Source organism: Camelus dromedarius, chromosome 10, assembly GCF_036321535.1.
Source record: "Camelus dromedarius isolate mCamDro1 chromosome 10, mCamDro1.pat, whole genome shotgun sequence".
NCBI classification, from domain to species: Eukaryota; Metazoa; Chordata; class Mammalia; order Artiodactyla; family Camelidae; genus Camelus; species Camelus dromedarius.
In genome coordinates, this window is record NC_087445.1 from 78,681,892 (window position 1) to 78,698,232 (window position 16,341).

At 58.1% G+C, this 16,341-nt stretch overlaps 1 protein-coding gene across 2 annotated transcripts; it reads left to right on the plus strand.

The window, feature by feature from the left end:
* Positions 1-5,817: 5,817 nt before the first annotated feature.
* ARRDC1 (arrestin domain containing 1) lies at positions 5,818-13,387 on the plus strand. 2 transcript variants are annotated; one of them, XM_064490833.1, is made up of 8 exons: positions 5,818-5,984; positions 10,821-10,931; positions 11,550-11,600; positions 11,709-11,863; positions 12,042-12,224; positions 12,274-12,474; positions 12,564-13,008; positions 13,082-13,387. In XM_064490833.1, exons 1-8 carry the CDS (start codon positions 5,867-5,869, stop codon positions 13,144-13,146), a joined length of 1,329 nt encoding a protein of 442 aa, XP_064346903.1. In that variant the 5' UTR covers positions 5,818-5,866; the 3' UTR covers positions 13,147-13,387. The 2 variants fall into 2 exon arrangements, with proteins under 2 accessions (XP_064346903.1, XP_031306957.2); XM_031451097.2 differs by having other exon boundaries at positions 5,820-5,984; positions 12,298-12,474.
* Positions 13,388-16,341: the final 2,954 nt, after the last annotated feature.

Here is a 16,341-nt window from a genome sequence, read left to right on the forward strand (position 1 = left end):
AGCAGAGGGAAGAGCCCGTGCAGAGGCTGTAAACTGGGGGCACATTTGGAGTGTTTGAAAAGTGGAGGAGGCCATTGTGACCAGACTGGAGTGAATGAGAGCAACAGAATATGAGCCAGAGAGGGGGTCACATGGGCCCTTGTAAAAACTTTGATTTCTTTTGTTAGTTTTTGTTTTTTTTTAACACCTTTCTTCTGGTATGGTTCTTGCACAGTAAACTACATGTATTTCAGATGTACAATTTGATGCATTTGGATATCTGTATGCACCCATGAAACCACCCCACAATCCAGATACATAACATTTCCCTCCCTCCCCAAGAGGTGCAATTTTCCAATTCCCAATTTATTGCTTCCCACCCCCTTGAACTCCTGGTAGTCATAAGATTGTTTTCTATGTCTGTGAGTCTGTTTCTGTTTTGTAGGTTAAGTTCATCTGTGTCCTTTTTTTAGATTCCACATATTATCGATAACATGTGGTATTTTTCTTTCTCTTTCTGGCTTACTTCACTTAGATTGACCATCTCCAGGTCCAAGGGACTTTGACTTTTACACTCAGGAAAGTGAGGCCACTGGAGGATTGGGACAGGGATAGCTTTTCAGTGCATCCCGCTGGCTGATGGAGATGGCAGTTTGTAGGGGAGAGAGTGGAGGCAGGCAGGCCATTGAGGAAGCTAGTGCAAGCGCCCCGCTAAGAACTGACTGTGTTTGGACACCTTCGGTGCAGTGTTCTGCAGCACCCAGCAGAGCCTGCGTTTTGTGGCAGCAACAAACAACCCTGAATTCTCAGGGACTTAGCAGCACAAAAATGTGTTTCTTGCTCATGCTAGATATTAAGGTTATAAGGCAGTTGAATATACAAGTACAGAGCTCAGGGAGGCGTCCAGCCCAGGTATAAATTTGGCATTCATTAGTGTATTTGTTGTGTTTAAAGCCATACAGCTGGATGAGATCACCATGGGCAGAAATGCAGACAGAGAAGAAGAGGGACCAAATATTGAGCCCTGGGTACTCACATTAAGGGGAAGGGAGATTGAAAGAGGAGGAGCCCGGAGCCAGGTGAAGACAATGGAAGTGTGCACAGGAGGGATCAGCCCCAGAAGCTGCTGAAAGGTCCCAGACTGTGAGTGGAGCTGGGCACTGGCTCCCTGCACAAGTGAGCGATGCGGGGTCAAGGAGTGTGGAAGGAAAGATTGGAGACCCGGAGACAGACAACTCTTCTGAGGCGGTTTTGCTGAAAATGGGAGCAGAGAAACAGCCAAAGTGGGAAAGAAAAGGCAAGTCAAGATATAGTGGAAAGGAAATGGCACATGGCTCACCAGTGGGAATGACCCCACAAGGGAGAATGGGGTGGGAGGTGAGGGGGTGGACAGAGCATTAGGGGATGGTTCAGCTCCGCCAGTTTGGAGGGGAGTCTGAGAGGAGTGTGGGTGTGGAGGTCGGAATCGGGGGCGCTCTCTTCTGATGAGAAGTTTCTACCTTCTCAGGAAACAAGTTGAAGGTGAGGAGAAGGGAGCAACTGCTAGTGGTTGGAGGAGACCAGGAGGGAACAGGAAGCACAGTAGGGTGGCCCCGCAATGTGAAGGGGACCCTTCAGTGTGACTGTGTGTGTGCTTTTTTTTTTAATGGGAGGCCACTGGTCTATCATTTAAGTGGCCACCCAATTTTTTTTTTTTTTTTGAGGGGAGATAATTAGGTTTATTTATTTATTTTTAACTGAGGTGCTGGAGATTGAACCCAGGACCTCGTACATGCTAAGCATGCACTCTACCACTGAGCTGTACCCTCCCCTCTTGACTGTGTTTTTCTCCAGCCTACTTGGGCTGCTCCGGAGAAGGCAAGGTGGAAGAAGAGAATTAGATCTAGCCAAGACTGTGGCTGTGCTGGGCGACTGGAGTGAGGTGAGGGGAGAGAGGAGGACGGTCTAAAAGAGAGTGGTCCCAATGCTTGCCCTGCCCGGGGCATCTGAGCTGAGTTAGGAAAGAGCAGAGGACCCCAGCAGGGGCGGGTCCGAGGGTTGGAGGTCCCCCTGAGGCCCAAAGGATGGACGCTGGAGGGAACGAGCGAGGGGGCAGGTGAGTCAGAGTTGTGTGGCCTTAAGACCCCTAAGGGGCTGCATTAGCCGGTGAAGATCACGATTTCTGTTGCCTAGTGACGTGCGATAAGCCACTCAAGATGTCCGGGCTTGAAACAATGTGGATTCACTATGCTGCACAGCTCTGTGATTGACCGGCGCTCTTCTGTTCCTCACGGTGTTAGCTGGGTCCCTCCTTCAGTTGGGCTCAGCTGGGAACTTGCCTGCGGCACTCGTCTCTCTTCCAGGGGACCCTCTCTGTAGAGTGTCTCATTACCCAGGCAGGATTGTCTGGACTGCTCCCAGTGACAAGTCCCAGTGGGCCTGTGCTTGAGTCACACTTGCTGGTATTCCACTGGCCAAAGCAAGTCCTGCGGGCAAGCCTGGAATCCATGAGGGAGGGATGTGGACAAGAGTGTGAGTCCTGGAAAGTGTGGTCCACTCGGGGGCCACCAGTGGACCAGCCTGCCCCCAGTCCACCCTCTGGCCCCTGATAATTCATGCTTCTCCCACATGAAGACCTCAGAACCACCACCTCACCAAGGTTCTAGGCTTCAACAGCACTGCTGAAATCCAGCAGGCATTTGTCACAATGTTCCTTCAAGGACTCGCTGCTCCCTGCACGTGGTTCCCTAATCCACTGTTTTCTAGAGTTCCTGGCTTCTTCTTCTGCACCTAATTCTTGCCTCTTATTTCAAACTTTGTCCATTTTAGCTCAAGCAGCTCCAACTCTTAAGAAAAACTTTGTGGATTTTCTATGCATCAAATTCCAAGTCACTTCATTAGACAAAAGCCACACCTCAAATATCTTTGAGATGGCTCCTGTCTGCCATGGACGACAAGCCAGGTGCTGCAGGACAGTGACCCCAAGACACTGGGAAGCCCTCCCGTGTGGCCGACAGGAGCCATCCCCCAGGGGTCTTAGCAGGGCATCCTGCGCCACACCCCTGATGCTACTCTGAGTCCCCATGTTGCTGCCAGTGCCCTGGGTGCCGTTTCTCACCCCGAGCCCTTTTGCTACCTGGAAAGGCTGGGACTGAGAATGGTTTTACTTTGCAGCTGCGAGACCTAGCTTGAGATATTCCTCCAGCTTCTGCTGGGACCTGGAACAGTGCTTCTTAAGTTCATTTCTCCTTTGTTTATTTGCCTTTAGTATAAACAACTGAAAGAAGCCAGTTGGCCCTTCACACTTTCTGCCAGGAAAGTCAGATCATTAGGTACATTTTTTGTCTTCCACGTTGCTGCAGGCAACAGTCTCACCGCCTTTCTGCCAATACCTGACACGGCTAACCCTCCAGCCCCGATCAGCGGTGTTCTCGCTCCCTGCTTCCAAGGTAAGGGCCACATTTTAGACTTTTGTAATGGCGTATCTCACTCCTGAGTGCCAGTGTCTGCTCCAGGTATCTGCTGCCGCACAGTAAATGACCCCAAAACTCAGTGGCTGAAAACAACTATTGCTTGTCTCGCGATTCTGTGACCTAGATCGGGCTCAACCTGTTGATTCTTCTGCTGTTGGCAGGGGTGGTAAGTTGTCTCAGGTGTGATGCTCCACCCACAGCAGGCCTGTGACTTTCTTGATGCATTTAATGTAGTGGAAAGTTCTGGGGCTTCTGAGCCCAGACCTGAGCCCAGCTTCCCCCACCTTGGGGGCCTGCCCACACAAAGTCAGTCTCATGACCTGGAGACTCTCAACAAAGCATGTAGGGAGACCTCAGGGAACGGATATCTGACCAGCCCCCAGCTACCCCAGCCACCCTAGTCAATGTGTCAGATGCAAGCAAAAAAGACATCTTGGACGTTCTAGCCTTGACAGGTACAACGCAGAGTAGAAGAGCTTCTGGCTGAACGCAGCCGAGTTTTCGGAGTAAGTGATAAACTGCGGAGGTCTGTTATGCAGCTATAGATACCAGAAACTTCCAGGGTCACTTGTGCAGCCACTAAGAATTCCTGCACGAGTGGTGTTAGAGAGAATGACAGTGAGTGAGTCGGGAGCTGAAGTCACCAAAGGATAAGGGGGCAGGGCCCGGCTGTGAAGGTGACAACAACAGTGGTGGGGGGGTTCAGTCTGGGAAAATGAGAGTTAAAGCTGTCAGGGCTTTTAGGGTGAAGGGGGAAACAGTCTGGAAGTGGGCACAAGGAGTAAGGAGGGCACCCACCCTACCTCCAGGCTCAGGGTACAGGGGTTGTGTGAAAACAAGCAGCTACGCTGTAGAACCTCTAGGGGAAGCCCAGGGTCCAAAAGACCAAAGAGGAAAGGAAGAGAGGTTGGGTGTTGGTAGTGATGGCAGATGGGAGGGCATAGTGGCAGAGTTTCCAGCACAGGGCAAGAGGGAGACAGGGTCAGTGTGGGAAGCTCTGCGGGGGTCCGAGGTGGGAGATAAGGGAGACCTGGGATAAAGGGCACCTACTTTCTGTCCCCATTTCCTCCATCTCAGCAGCAGCCCACACAAACTCACTCCCTCCTTCCTGAAACACTCCCTTTTTGACTCTGGGTGGACATCTGGTATTTTGGGGCTGCCCCCAATCCTCTCCATCCCATGGGCACCCAGACCTCCTTGTTCAGGGATTACCCCACTTGCATAGTCTTGACAGGAAAGTGTCTGAAGCCGGCCAATCAGATGCTCCCTCCTGGAGCACTGGAATCAGGGGAGGCCCGGGGGGCCTGCTGCCTGCTGCGTACCCCTGGCCCTGGGGACTGCCTGGCCCCTCCCCTTCCTCAGCCTGGCTCAGGGGGACCCCTCCAGCCTGTAAGTCCCCTCTTAGGTCGCTGGAGGGCTAATTAGCTTTCTGTGGCTTTCACCCTCCAACTCTGATGTCACCAGCGTTTTGAATAGACCTATATCTACAAACAAGGGTCTAACAAATCTACTCCTTTGTCTCCCCCAAACTCATGCCTAGAAGTGCCAGTTCTTTTGGGTGCGTATGGGCAACCCAGACTCTGCCTGTCATCATTCCCGCACCCCCCCAACCCCAAACAACCTGTATCCAGGCCGGTCGTCTTCATCAAAAAAATGCCACCCCACTCGCCCAGCTGTTCTGGACAAAAACCTGGAGTCATCTTGACGCCCTCTTTCAAGCAACCCTGTATTTAACCTGCCAGTAGGCGCCCAGGTTCCTTCTCTAAGCCCAGCCTTCTCTCCCGTAGACCCATGCACGGTCTGCCCGCGAATTCGCCCCCGAGTATCGAGCCCCACCCCTCACCTGCCCCCCTCCCCCCGCTGCGGGCCAATATCCCCCCCCCCCCCCCGTCCTGGGTCACCAGCCCAGCCTGGACTCATCCCAAAGTCGAGAAACGCAGGGTCGGGGAGACCCCTGGGCGGAGCCTGGGACAGGGCGCCGACCCGGCCCGCCTCCTCGACAGGTGGGGCGGTCGCGCTTCCCGGGGCAGCAGGAAGCGCGGGTGAGCCAGGTTCCGCGGCCCGCGCCGAGCCCCACCCTTCGGGTCGGCGCCGGGAAGGGTGGGCTGGGGGAACCGGAGGGCGGGAAGACCGACAGAGGCTGAGCTGGGGGATCAGGCAGGAGCAGGCGGGGGGCGAAGAGGGGGGTCGGGGGGTGGACAGGGAGGGGTGGGGACAAGGCACGGGGCGCTGGGGAACGCAGGCTGACGGGGCAGGGCCGGGGACAGCTCTGTCTGGGTGGCGACTGCTGGCGGGGTAGGGGGGCGGGGGGAGCAGGGCCCGGGGCGGGGCGGGGTGGATGGGCGGATCGGGGAGGGCGGGGCTCGGAGCGCCGCGGCGGCGGCGGCGGCGGCGGCGGCGGCGGCAGTGCGCGGCCGCCCGGCCAGGGCCGCGGCATGGGGCGGGTGCAGCTCTTCGAGGTCCGCCTGAGCCACGGTCGCGTCGTCTACAGCCCGGGGGAGCCGCTGGCGGGGGCCGTGCGCGTGCGCCTGGCGGCGCCTCTGCCCTTCCGAGGTGGGCGCGGGTTCCGGGGAGGGCAGCACCTGCGGCGGGCCGGACTGGGCTCCGGCGCGGCTGCGGAGGCACTGGGCCCGGGACCCGCGAGGCCGGGGGCGCCGCCAGCCGCCCCTTCGCCCTTTCCCGCCGGCCCGGGGCGCGTCCGGCCGCGGGGAGTGCTGCGGTGCGGCGGGGCGGGCGGCAGACCAGCCGGGGTGGGAGGCTGGCGGCGGCGGTCGGGGCGGAGCAGGGAGGCCGGGGTGGCCCAGTCCTTCCGCATCTGCCCTTCCTGTCCTCTCGGCCTCGGGGCGGCTAGATTCGGGACGGGGACTTAGAGCACGTACACCTGGCCCCAGGCCACTCCGACTTGGGTACCTGACGCCTCCAGCCTTTCCTGTCGGGTCTCCGGTCCGCTGCGCCCGCACCTGCTGGGCCCTTACCTGGCGCCTGGCCCACGCGGGGCTCTCTCCCACACACCCAGGCTCCTGGTGCCGGCCCACCCCTTGACATACAGCCACGCCGACAGTGCGGGTCCCTGGTGGGGTCCGCGGGGCACGTGCTTATACCCAGCCTAGGGCTAGTCCTTGATGGCTGGGAGGGTCTTTCTCTTCCTCGGGTACCCGGGCCCTGCCCAGCAGGCGTCTGGAAGCTGAACCCGAGCCCTGCTGGCGCAGACACCTGGGACCCTGAGACTGGGGATCTGGCTGCTGCCCCAGCCCTGCTAGGGCTGCCTGCAGGTGCTGGCTGTGGCCGCTGTCTCAGCTCTGGACAGGGCCCTGAGTGGGACTTCACACCTTGGCCATCAGGGTGTGGTGGGCAAAGCCTCAGGCTAGGGCTTCTTTCCTGAAGCCTGCCTCTGAGGGTGAGATCCTGTGGCTGGTGTATCTGTGCTGGGGTGCTTCTCTGCCTTGGGGTGCTCGGCCAGAACCACAGCTGTGGGGCTTCCCTCTGGACCTTGACCCTCCAGGCCCCTGTGTGGTTGACGGCTCAGCACTGGTGGTCCTCCTCTCTGGGCAGCTGCTGTCCGTCCTGGACAACCCCCGACCTTGCCACTGTGTGATGCTGCAGTGGTCTAGGAGGAAGCTGGGTGTAGGGTGTCTCTTGTCCGGCGTCCAGCCATGTGGAGCCTCCTCGCATGACCTGTCACCTCTTTCCTCTGTCCCCAGTTGGAATTTGGGGTTTGGGTGGTGGTAAGTATGGCCATGGCAGGGCCACAGAAGGGGCAGTGCACCTCTTTGCTGGAGCACGAGCCAGAGGTGAGAGGTGAGTGGGGCTGGTAGACTCCTGGATGAGGGGATGGTCCTGATGGCCGGAGGACAGACAGACCCCACACAGAGCTCACCACCTGGCTCACCCGCCCTGTCGTCCTCCTGTGGCTGGGGGCCAGGGCAAACAGGCCATTGCTGACCACAGGGAAGGGATGGCCCAAGTGTGGGTGACTGGCCTGGGCTGGGCAGAGTACCCTAGCCTCCATGTCGTGGGTGGGCTGTGAGCGAATGGACAGCTGGCTCGCAGGAGGCTGAGGGAGTCCCTGCTGATGGGCTGACTGTAAAAGTGCTGGCTGAGCCCTGGGTAGGGGAGGAACAGGTCAGATTACCAGCTGGGGAGTCGATGGATGACTGGCCTTAGGCCAGAGAGGATATTATTCAGGTTTTACAGGGTAGAGGGGCTGGAGGTGCTGAGGCCGCTGGAGGGCTCCAGCCCTGCCTAGTGTAGGCAAGGAAAATCCCTGGTTCTTTTTTTTTCTTTCACTCAAAAGATACTTGTTGAGCTTCTGCTACCAGCCAGTGATGCAACAGGGAAGCCCCCAGGAGGACATGGAGGAAGGGGGCCTCTAAACACCCAACTGAGGAGTGATAGGGATGGTCTGCACTCAGCCTAGAGGACACTGGTTGCCCTGGGAGCTGATGTGGAAGAAAGCTGGGGAAGGAGGCTTTTTCCTGGAGCCCAGGCAGGGCTGCCCAGGGTTGTGCTCTGGAAGTAGGTGACGAGGGAGGGTGATGCCCGGACAACAGCTGCAGCCAGCCCCCAGCTCAGCCAGCTAACCCAGCTCTCACCGTGGGCCAGGTGCCATTCCCATTTCCCGAGGACCAATTCCTCACAGCAACCTTGGGGGGACGGGCACTGTCATTCACCTCATGTTATAGGTTTGGAAACAGGGCAGAGAGAAGTGGCTCATAGGCCAAAGCAGTAGTGAAAGGAGTGGCAAAGACTGGGCTGTCCCGGGTTTGGGGAAGCTGGCGGAGGGTGGGAGAGACCTTTGCAACCAGAACAAGGAGGAGCAACCAGAGGTCATACTGCAGGTGGTGCATGGAGGGCTGCTGGAGGTGGGAGTGTTGGCTCAAGAGGGAAGTTCCAGACGTCACTCTGGCACACGGTTCACAGGACGATTTTCCTTATAGAACCGAGCAGCCCCAAACCTCCAAAGGCCGATACTTGTCAGTCTGGTGCTCGTCTTTCATCCTGCATCTGGCACTATTAGAACTAAAACACTTTAAACCTAGATGGCACCCCACGATCTGCACCTGGCCAGATGCACCTGCCCCTGTCCTCTGGCCTTGCTCACCTCAGCAGATACCCATGCCTGGGGCAGGAGGGACCTACTTTCTGTGTGTGTCCACTCCCTGCACCTCCATTGTCCCTGCAGAGGAGAGAGTGGATGGGAGCAGTTTGACTTTAAGATGGTGACTGGAGGCTGCACATCCCGGCAGTGACTCTGAAGGAGCCTCGGCCTGCATGCAAAGGGGGGCCTTTGCCTGATTGTTGGGAGGTTCACAGAGTTTGGGCCTCGCTGGGATAACCAAAGGTGGATTTGTTTTTCTGGGGTCAGGTGCCACTGTGGCTTGTTCACCTTAATTCTGGGGCTGGGTCTAGGCTGAGTGGAGGACTGTTTCAGCCATCTTGCCGCTGGACATGTGGGTTATGCCTACATGGTTTGCCGTCATGCCTAGAGTGTTGTTCAAGGCTCCTGGGTAAACAGGGTGAGATTCTAAGGAGAACTGCTCTGGTAACTGTGCATACAATTATAGCCGATTTGCCTGGTTCTTCAGGGCCTCCATCCGTATCAGCTTACAGCTTGATAGCTATAAAGGAGTGTCTGTTTTTCTCCTTCATCTACCACACATATCAAAATATTTAATATTTGCCAATCTGATGGGTTAAAATGGCAAGTCATCTGCGTTTCCCTGAATTTTAGTAGGTTGGACATCTATTCCTTTACCTCCTACTTTGTGAAAGTCACCCCTAAAGTGAGTGGTTTAAAACAACCATTTTGTTATTACTCATGGTGGTGGGTTGGGAATTCGGGCAGAGGTGGGCACTGTGTGCCGTCTTTGGGGGCCGGTCTGGGGACCACTGCCCCCTTCCAGTGTAGCTGTTGTTTCCAGCATCCCCAGAGCAGCCCAACCCGAGGAGGGGGCCTGCCCTCTCCACGGGGAGTGTTTAAAGCAGGGTGGCGTCTGGAGCCCGCCCGGATGTCTGGTTAGTTCACAGTCATGCTCCCCCCTCTCTGCCTGCTCCCCTGATGGTTTCTCTTGGTAGGAGCAGCATTGGTGCTCCAGATTTCCAGGGTGGGAATAGTTAGTCCCAGGCCTGGCCCTCAGAAGGGACAGCTGATGGAGCACGGATTAGAAATTAGGGCTGAGGTCTGGGTGGTGAGGCTGGGCTGGCATGGAAGCCGAGAGTGGCCACTGGCGGTGCTGACGGGGCAGAGGGCAGCCCGGGGCACTGTGGGACCAAAAGGAGGCCTGTGCCCGCAATGTGGGACCAGCCTGGGGAGACCACGGGCACAGCTGGTGTGGCTGACCCCTAGTACTGGGCACTTAAGACACCACCTTCTTCCTGCCTAGTGGCTCCGTCAGGAAAGTGTCAGATTCTGAGTCACCTTCCTTCACCTGACCGTCAAGTCAGGGGAGGAAGAGGGCTGGGCAGGCAGGCTAAAGTACTTGGCCTTGACTCAGCAGGGAGAGGGAGGGGAGGGCGCCTCTGGGCTGTCCGTCACTGAGCTCCCACTCCCTGCCTTGCTTGGGTCTCCAGCTGTGCTGTTCCCTCTGGTGACCAGCGTTAGCGTTAGCTGGGCCTGGTTCAGCCATGACCTTCTGACTATAGTGGGCTCTGGGCACAGGTCTCTGGAACAGAGGAATTTGAGATCCTGACCAGCAGACGGACTGTGGCAGTGACCTCTGCTGTGAGGTTCCTGGTCTGTGTGCTTCCACTGGGAGCGGGTGGCGGTGGTGGGGTTGGGCAGGTCCAAGCCATCTCAATGCAGAAAACCAGCCCTCCTGGGCAGTACCGGCCCAGGAAGCCATGGTGTCCCCACACCTTCCAGTGTGCCAGACTGTTGGCTTTCTTATCTGCTCAGGCAGGTCTGACCACATTCCTGCAACTTAAGGGCTAGCAGTTAGCTTCCTGGAGCGGAAAGGGGTGCCTCCCAGACTAATTGATTTGCCTGTGAGGCAGCACGAAGGTGGGGGTGGAGGTCAGATGCCCCACAGGCCTCTCTTCACTATCAGTTTCCCAAGCATCCCCTATAGGGATTGCAGTTTTTACTGGTCTGATGGAGGTTGGGGGTTGCCCAGGGATCATCTGGGCGACCATTGGGAACTTCTTGTTCTGGACTGCAGGATAGATGGAGCTCTGTGCCTCAACACCCTGGCTCCCTGAAAGCACCCCAAGATGCAGGATGGGCAGGTGTCCTCTGGAGGGCACAGGCCATGGGCTGGCCTTCCCAGGGCCTAGCTGGGTGGGACTGCCTGGTCCCTGGGTGCTACCAGCCTTGCCTGCATCCCTGTGCTAGGGGTAGGAAGGGGCCCAGGTCAGCACGTGGCTGGGGCTCATGCTGTCCCCAACTTGCAGCCATCCGGGTGACCTGCACGGGGTCCTGCAGGGTGTCCAACAAGGCCAATGACGCAGCATGGGTGGCGGAGGAGGGCTACTTCAACAGCGCTCTGTCTCTAGCTGACAAAGGTGAGTCTGTGAACCTGTCCCTCACCCCATCCTATACGGTGACGCCTTGGGGCAGCCCTTGCTTGAGAGTGCGGTCTGGGGGAGGATATAGCTCAAGTGGTGGAGCGCATGCCTAGCATGCACAAGGTCCTGGGTTTAATCCCCAATACCTCCTCTATAAATAAATAAATAAACCTAATCACCTCCCCCCTGAAAAAATAAGAATAAAAAAAAGAAAGAAAAGAGAGTGTGACCTGTCTGTGCATCCTACCTCTCTGTCTGCCCCGGGACCCTGTGCTGGACCACCCTCTTCCAGGACTGCGCACTCCGATGGATTTTTCTCCCTGGCAGGCACGAGGCATTGCCTGATAGGGGCTGAGTGGCTGAAGAGGGCCGCTTCTCCTGGATCTGGATGGGCTCTGGCCCAACCCCAGAGGAGCCCTGACCCCCCTCCTGCTCAAGCCAAACTCTCACCCCCCATCCTTTGCCCAGGCCACAGCCCTGTGCTGCTGAGGTGCTGGTGACAGAGGCTGGGGGAACCCAGCAGCCAGACGCAGCCTGCTTCTGTCCTGGGCCCTGTGATGTCACCTCTAGGCTCCTGAGGTCCCCTCTCCCCACACCTCCCTCCTGTCTCTGCAGGGAGCCTGCCTGCTGGAGAGCACAGCTTCCCATTCCAGTTCCTGCTTCCTGGTGAGAGCCCAGCCTGGCCAGGCCTGGTGGTGATAGTTGCCAGGGGTGGGGTGGGTGAGAGATGAGGTGGGGACAGACAGCCGGTGCCAGTCCCTGCTCTCTCTCCAGCCACAGCTCCCACGTCCTTTGAGGGCCCTTTTGGGAAGATTGTGCACCAGGTCCGGGCCACCATTGACACTCCACGTTTCTCCAAGGATCACCAGTGCAGCCGCGTGTTCTACATTTTGAGCCCCCTGAACCTGAATAGCATCCCAGACATCGAGGTGAGCCTGGGGCGGTGGCCTGTACCCCTGCAGGAAGCCCTGTCCCCAGCAGAGGTGAGGTGTCCAGGGTCTGGAAGAGCAGTGGCCCCTCTTTCCTGAACTGACCATGCTGTGTCCCGGGGCCCCAGGGATCTAGCCTGCCCACACCTGCCAACCCCCAACCTGCTCTCCTTCCAAGCAACCCAATGTGGCCTCTACCACCAAGAAGTTCTCCTACAAGCTGGTTAAGACGGGCAGCGTGGTCCTTACTGCCAGCACTGACCTCCGAGGCTATGTGGTGGGACAGGTGCTGCGTTTGCAGGCAGACATCGAGAACCAGTCTGGCAAGGACACCAGCCCTGTGGTGGCCAGTCTGTTGCAGGTTAGAGTCCCTGTGGGGCAGAGGAGGGGTAGATGGCTGGCCTGCCCAGGTTCACAGGGTGGCTGTTTTCCAGAAAGTGTCCTATAAGGCCAAGCGCTGGATTTACGATGTGCGGACCATCGCAGAGGTGGAAGGTGCCAGTGTCAAGGCCTGGAGGCAGGCGCAGTGGCAAGAGCAGATCCTGGTGCCCGCCCTGCCTCAGTCTGCCCTGCCGGGCTGCAGCCTCATCCACGTGGACTACTACCTGCAGGTCTGGGGGTGCAGGGGTGGAGGAGGAGGGGCCATGTGGGAGGAGGGGCCAGCGGCCTGGCCCCTCACCCCACCCCCCAACCTCTCCAGGTCTCCATGAAGACTCCAGAAGCCATCGTGACCCTCCCGGTCTTCATCGGCAATATTGCTGTGAACCAAGCCCCACTGAGCCCCCGGCCAGGCCCAGGGCTGCCTCCTGGGGTCCCACCCCTGGTAGTGCCCTCAGCACCACCCCAGGAGGAGATGGAGGCCGAGGCCTGCAGCCCCCACTTCTTGGCGAACCCTGTCTCCCTCTCCACCAAGAGCCACTCACAACAGCAGCAGCAGCAGCCCCCTGCCGCCTTAAGCTCTGTGCCTGGTGCCCCTGAACCCCGTCCTCAGGATGGTAGCCCCGCCCCCCACCCTCTGCCCCCTCCCTTGTGCATCTCCACAGGTGCCACCGTTCCCTACTTTGCAGAGGGTTCTGGAGGGCCGGTGCCCACCACCAGTACCTTGATCCTCCCCCCGGAGTACAGCTCGTGGGGCTACCCCTATGGTGAGTGGGGGCCTGGGTCCTGGTGGGGAGGGAGGGCCACAGGCCCCATGCAGACCCAGCTCTCTCCCTGCAGAGGCCCCGCCGTCCTATGAGCAGAGCTGCGGCAGTGCGGACCCCGGCCTGACCCCCGGGAGCTGACCCGTGCCGCCTTCTCTGGGCAGCCGACCTCTGCCCTGGGACTGGGCTCCCAGGGCCTCGTGCCTTCGCTCCCGGCCTGGCCCAGCCCACTCAGGATCCGCCGCTCTCCGGCCGCTCCCCGCGGCCTCCGCCTCCGGACCAGCATCTGCCCCAACTAGTCTCCGCGGCTGCCCTGTACTCGGCCTCTCCCCGGGGGTTGGGGCCTGGAGAGACGCAGTGTAAATAAAGCGCTTCATTTGTAGAGCTGGGCACAGGGGCCTGCCGGATGCCCTCTCCTGCTGGGTGTGTGCGGGCTGCGCCCCGCCCGCCCGGGCCGCTCAGCCGCCCAGTTCCCCGGGGCTCCGGAGGACTCGCCCCTCCTCGGCCCCGCCCCCGCAGCCCCTCTTCCGCTCGGGGCCCCTCCCCCTTCCGGGTGTCGGGCCGGAGAGTGGGCGCGGGGGGCGCCCCCCGTCGGCGGGTACGACCAGCCCTGGGAACGGGGCGTGGGGGTTGCCCAGGGCGGGACTGGCGCGGGGCTCCCGGTTCCGCTTCAGGATGTGCCCCAGAGCCTCAGCGTTCACTTAGAGTGACCCTGTACTGGGGAGGGCACCGCCTCTGCTCCCTGCAGTGGCGTCCACGGCCCTGGGCAACGCCGCTCAGACCTTCCGAGCCGCAGGAAACCCCGTAGGGCGTGAGGGGCGGGCTTCCCCAAGCCCCTCCCTTACCCTTGGCCTCAGTCTCTCGCCCCTTTGGCACCACCGCCATATCTGGTCTAAGAGACGCTGCTTCTCGATTCCCACCCCAAGTGCGAACACATGAGCCCGCTTCCGAGGTCTACACGTCCAAGGACTATCATCTAGGACATAGGGGACGGAGGAGCAAATAAAAAGTCAGGGTTGGCAGGCAGCGTTTCCCAAAGCTGTGTCACTCCAAAGGGGCCATGAATGCCCCACGGGGATGGGGTCCTGGAATGTGCTTTGGGAAGCCCTGGAGGTGGCGCTGAGATAAAATTTGGGTTCAAATTTCAGCTCTGCCGTATGGTGAAGGGGTGACCTTAGCTAGGTGTGTCAGTTTATAAAAACCTCAGGACTATGAGGGGCAGGTCGCGAGCCCACGCCCCCTGCCCTCCATAACATGATTAAGTTTTCTTTGACGTTCAGATATTCATATGTATATATACACTTCATGATATACATTTATTTCTTGTGCATTTGACAGTCCAGAGGTGGAAGATTCAGGCTTGGTGGCATAGCTGTCGTTCTCAAGCCGAGGTTCCCACCCCTGGGTCCAGAACGGCTGTTCCAGTCTCCACCATCACCCAGCTGACTTGGCTTGCACCTCCAACTTCTGGGGGGCACAGGCTGGGAAGTAAATTGTATCACTCTTGCACACATCCCACTGGCTGCCTTTTCCAGATGGAAATGTGTAGGCAGCTGTGTGCCCTAAAATTTTACTATTTGTGGGTCAAGGAGAGGATGAATGCTGGAGAAAAGCGCAAAGCATGCCACAAGCAGGATAACCTGTGAAACGTCTACTAGAAGCTGTAGCCTTATGGTTGAGACTCGTTTGCCTGTTTCAAATGGCATCCTGACAGTTGTGTGGCCTTGAAGGCACTCCCCTGCTTTGGTTCACTCACATAAGGTGGGTAAAAACAATGTCTGCCTCTCAGGACTGACCTGATGGTCAAAGAGGTAACATGTAACACGTCGTGTGCCAAGAACACCTCTCAGTGGTCATAGGAGGCTAAGGGCAGGTCAGGCTGGTGGTGCAAAATGGGAGCATAGTCTACTTCTGACACATTGACTTACAGTAGATATCTGCCTGGTAAAGCACTTTTCTCCACATCTTAACTCATTTATTCATTCAACAAATATTTATTTTGCCTCCTGCATGCCAAGCATTGTTCTAATCCCTGAACTTTTGGACTTACATTCCAGTGGGGAAAACAGACAATATGGTCATGGAGTGCTATGGGGTAAAATAAAGCAAGGAAGTTTTGGAGTGCAGTATTGTTTTAAGTAGGGAGGCCAGGGCATGCTTCCCTGAATAAGCGATATTTAATCCCAAGGATGGTCATGATGTGAGCCACACAGATGTCCGAGATGAGGGTTTCAGGGAAGGAACAGACGGGACCCACGGCAGGAGTGGAAAGGGAGAAGATGGTGCCAGACAGCTAGGTGTGGGTAAAGGCAGGTTGGGCCACGCAGGCCATGGAAGATGACTGTTCCTGGGGCTCCAACAGAGCTTGGGGTTCCGGGCCTGTCACGAGCTGACTTAGGCTGCCCCAAAGAAACCTGGGAAGGCCTCCTTGGTACTTAGGGTCGTACTGCCTCCTCTGCACCTAGGCACCATCAATCCTTGACTCAGTGGAATAATTCTCCTGGAGTCTAATCACCCATGAGATTGTATCCTCACGGGAGTGAGGCCCAGATTAGCCTTTGACTCCGGGCCTTCTCACTTCCTGTTGTGAAGACTGGCGGAAGAACCTCAATTTCAGTCTATGCTTCTTTCCTCAACTCCCAGGGAAAAGACAAACAGGTCTGACCATGAAGAGTGGGTGGCTTAAGCCAGTTTGTGGTGCTGTCCAGTGAAGGCTGCTTGATGTTCAGGAAAAGTTCTTGCCCTGTGCATAACTCGGTGGCCTGCAGGGAGGTTGGAGTGATCGGGGAGGCTGTCCCGCCTCGGGCACACCTTTTAACTAGGGCACCCCCCCCCAAGCCAGCCATCTTCCCTAACCAGAGCACCTTCTCCCCAAATCGGGGACAACCCTCCCCACAGATATTCTCCGCCTCATCCCGTACTTCCCAACCACGACACTGTCCCCGGCCAGGGCACACCCTCCTAGCGGCGCACTTTTCCTGATCAGAGCATCCTCCCCCGCAGTGCGGACATGCGCCCTGGCCGGGGCACCGCAGCGCGGGGGCACTCACATTAACTGGAGCACCCCTAACGATGACAACCCTCCCCACTGGGACAGTACCCTCTGCCCCCGGAGAGCCGCTTTCTCAGGACGTCACTCTCAGCCGCGACCCGCCTCCCCACGCCGGGCACATTCCATAACCGAAATACCCCACCCCCCAAGCCGGGGAATTCTCCCTAACCGGACACAGCCCGCAATTGGTGCACCCCTCCCAGCCGGGACACCCCCACCGGGCACCGCCCTAGGACGCAAGTCGGGGTCCGCCTTCTGAGAATGCCGACGGAATCGATGTGTGT

What these genes read in the sequence shown, in the direction of transcription:
- ARRDC1 (XM_064490833.1), top strand. Translation starts at nt 5,867, where the DNA reads ATGGGGCGGGTGCAGCTCTTCGAGGTCCGCCTGAGCCACGGTCGCGTC. An exon ending in ATAGCATCCCAGACATCGAG is followed by an intron (nt 11,864 to 12,041) that starts GTGAGCCTGGGG and finishes TCTCCTTCCAAG; the next exon opens with CAACCCAATGTGGCCTCTAC. An exon ending in TGGTGGCCAGTCTGTTGCAG is followed by an intron (nt 12,225 to 12,273) that starts GTTAGAGTCCCT and finishes TGGCCTGCCCAG; the next exon opens with GTTCACAGGGTGGCTGTTTT.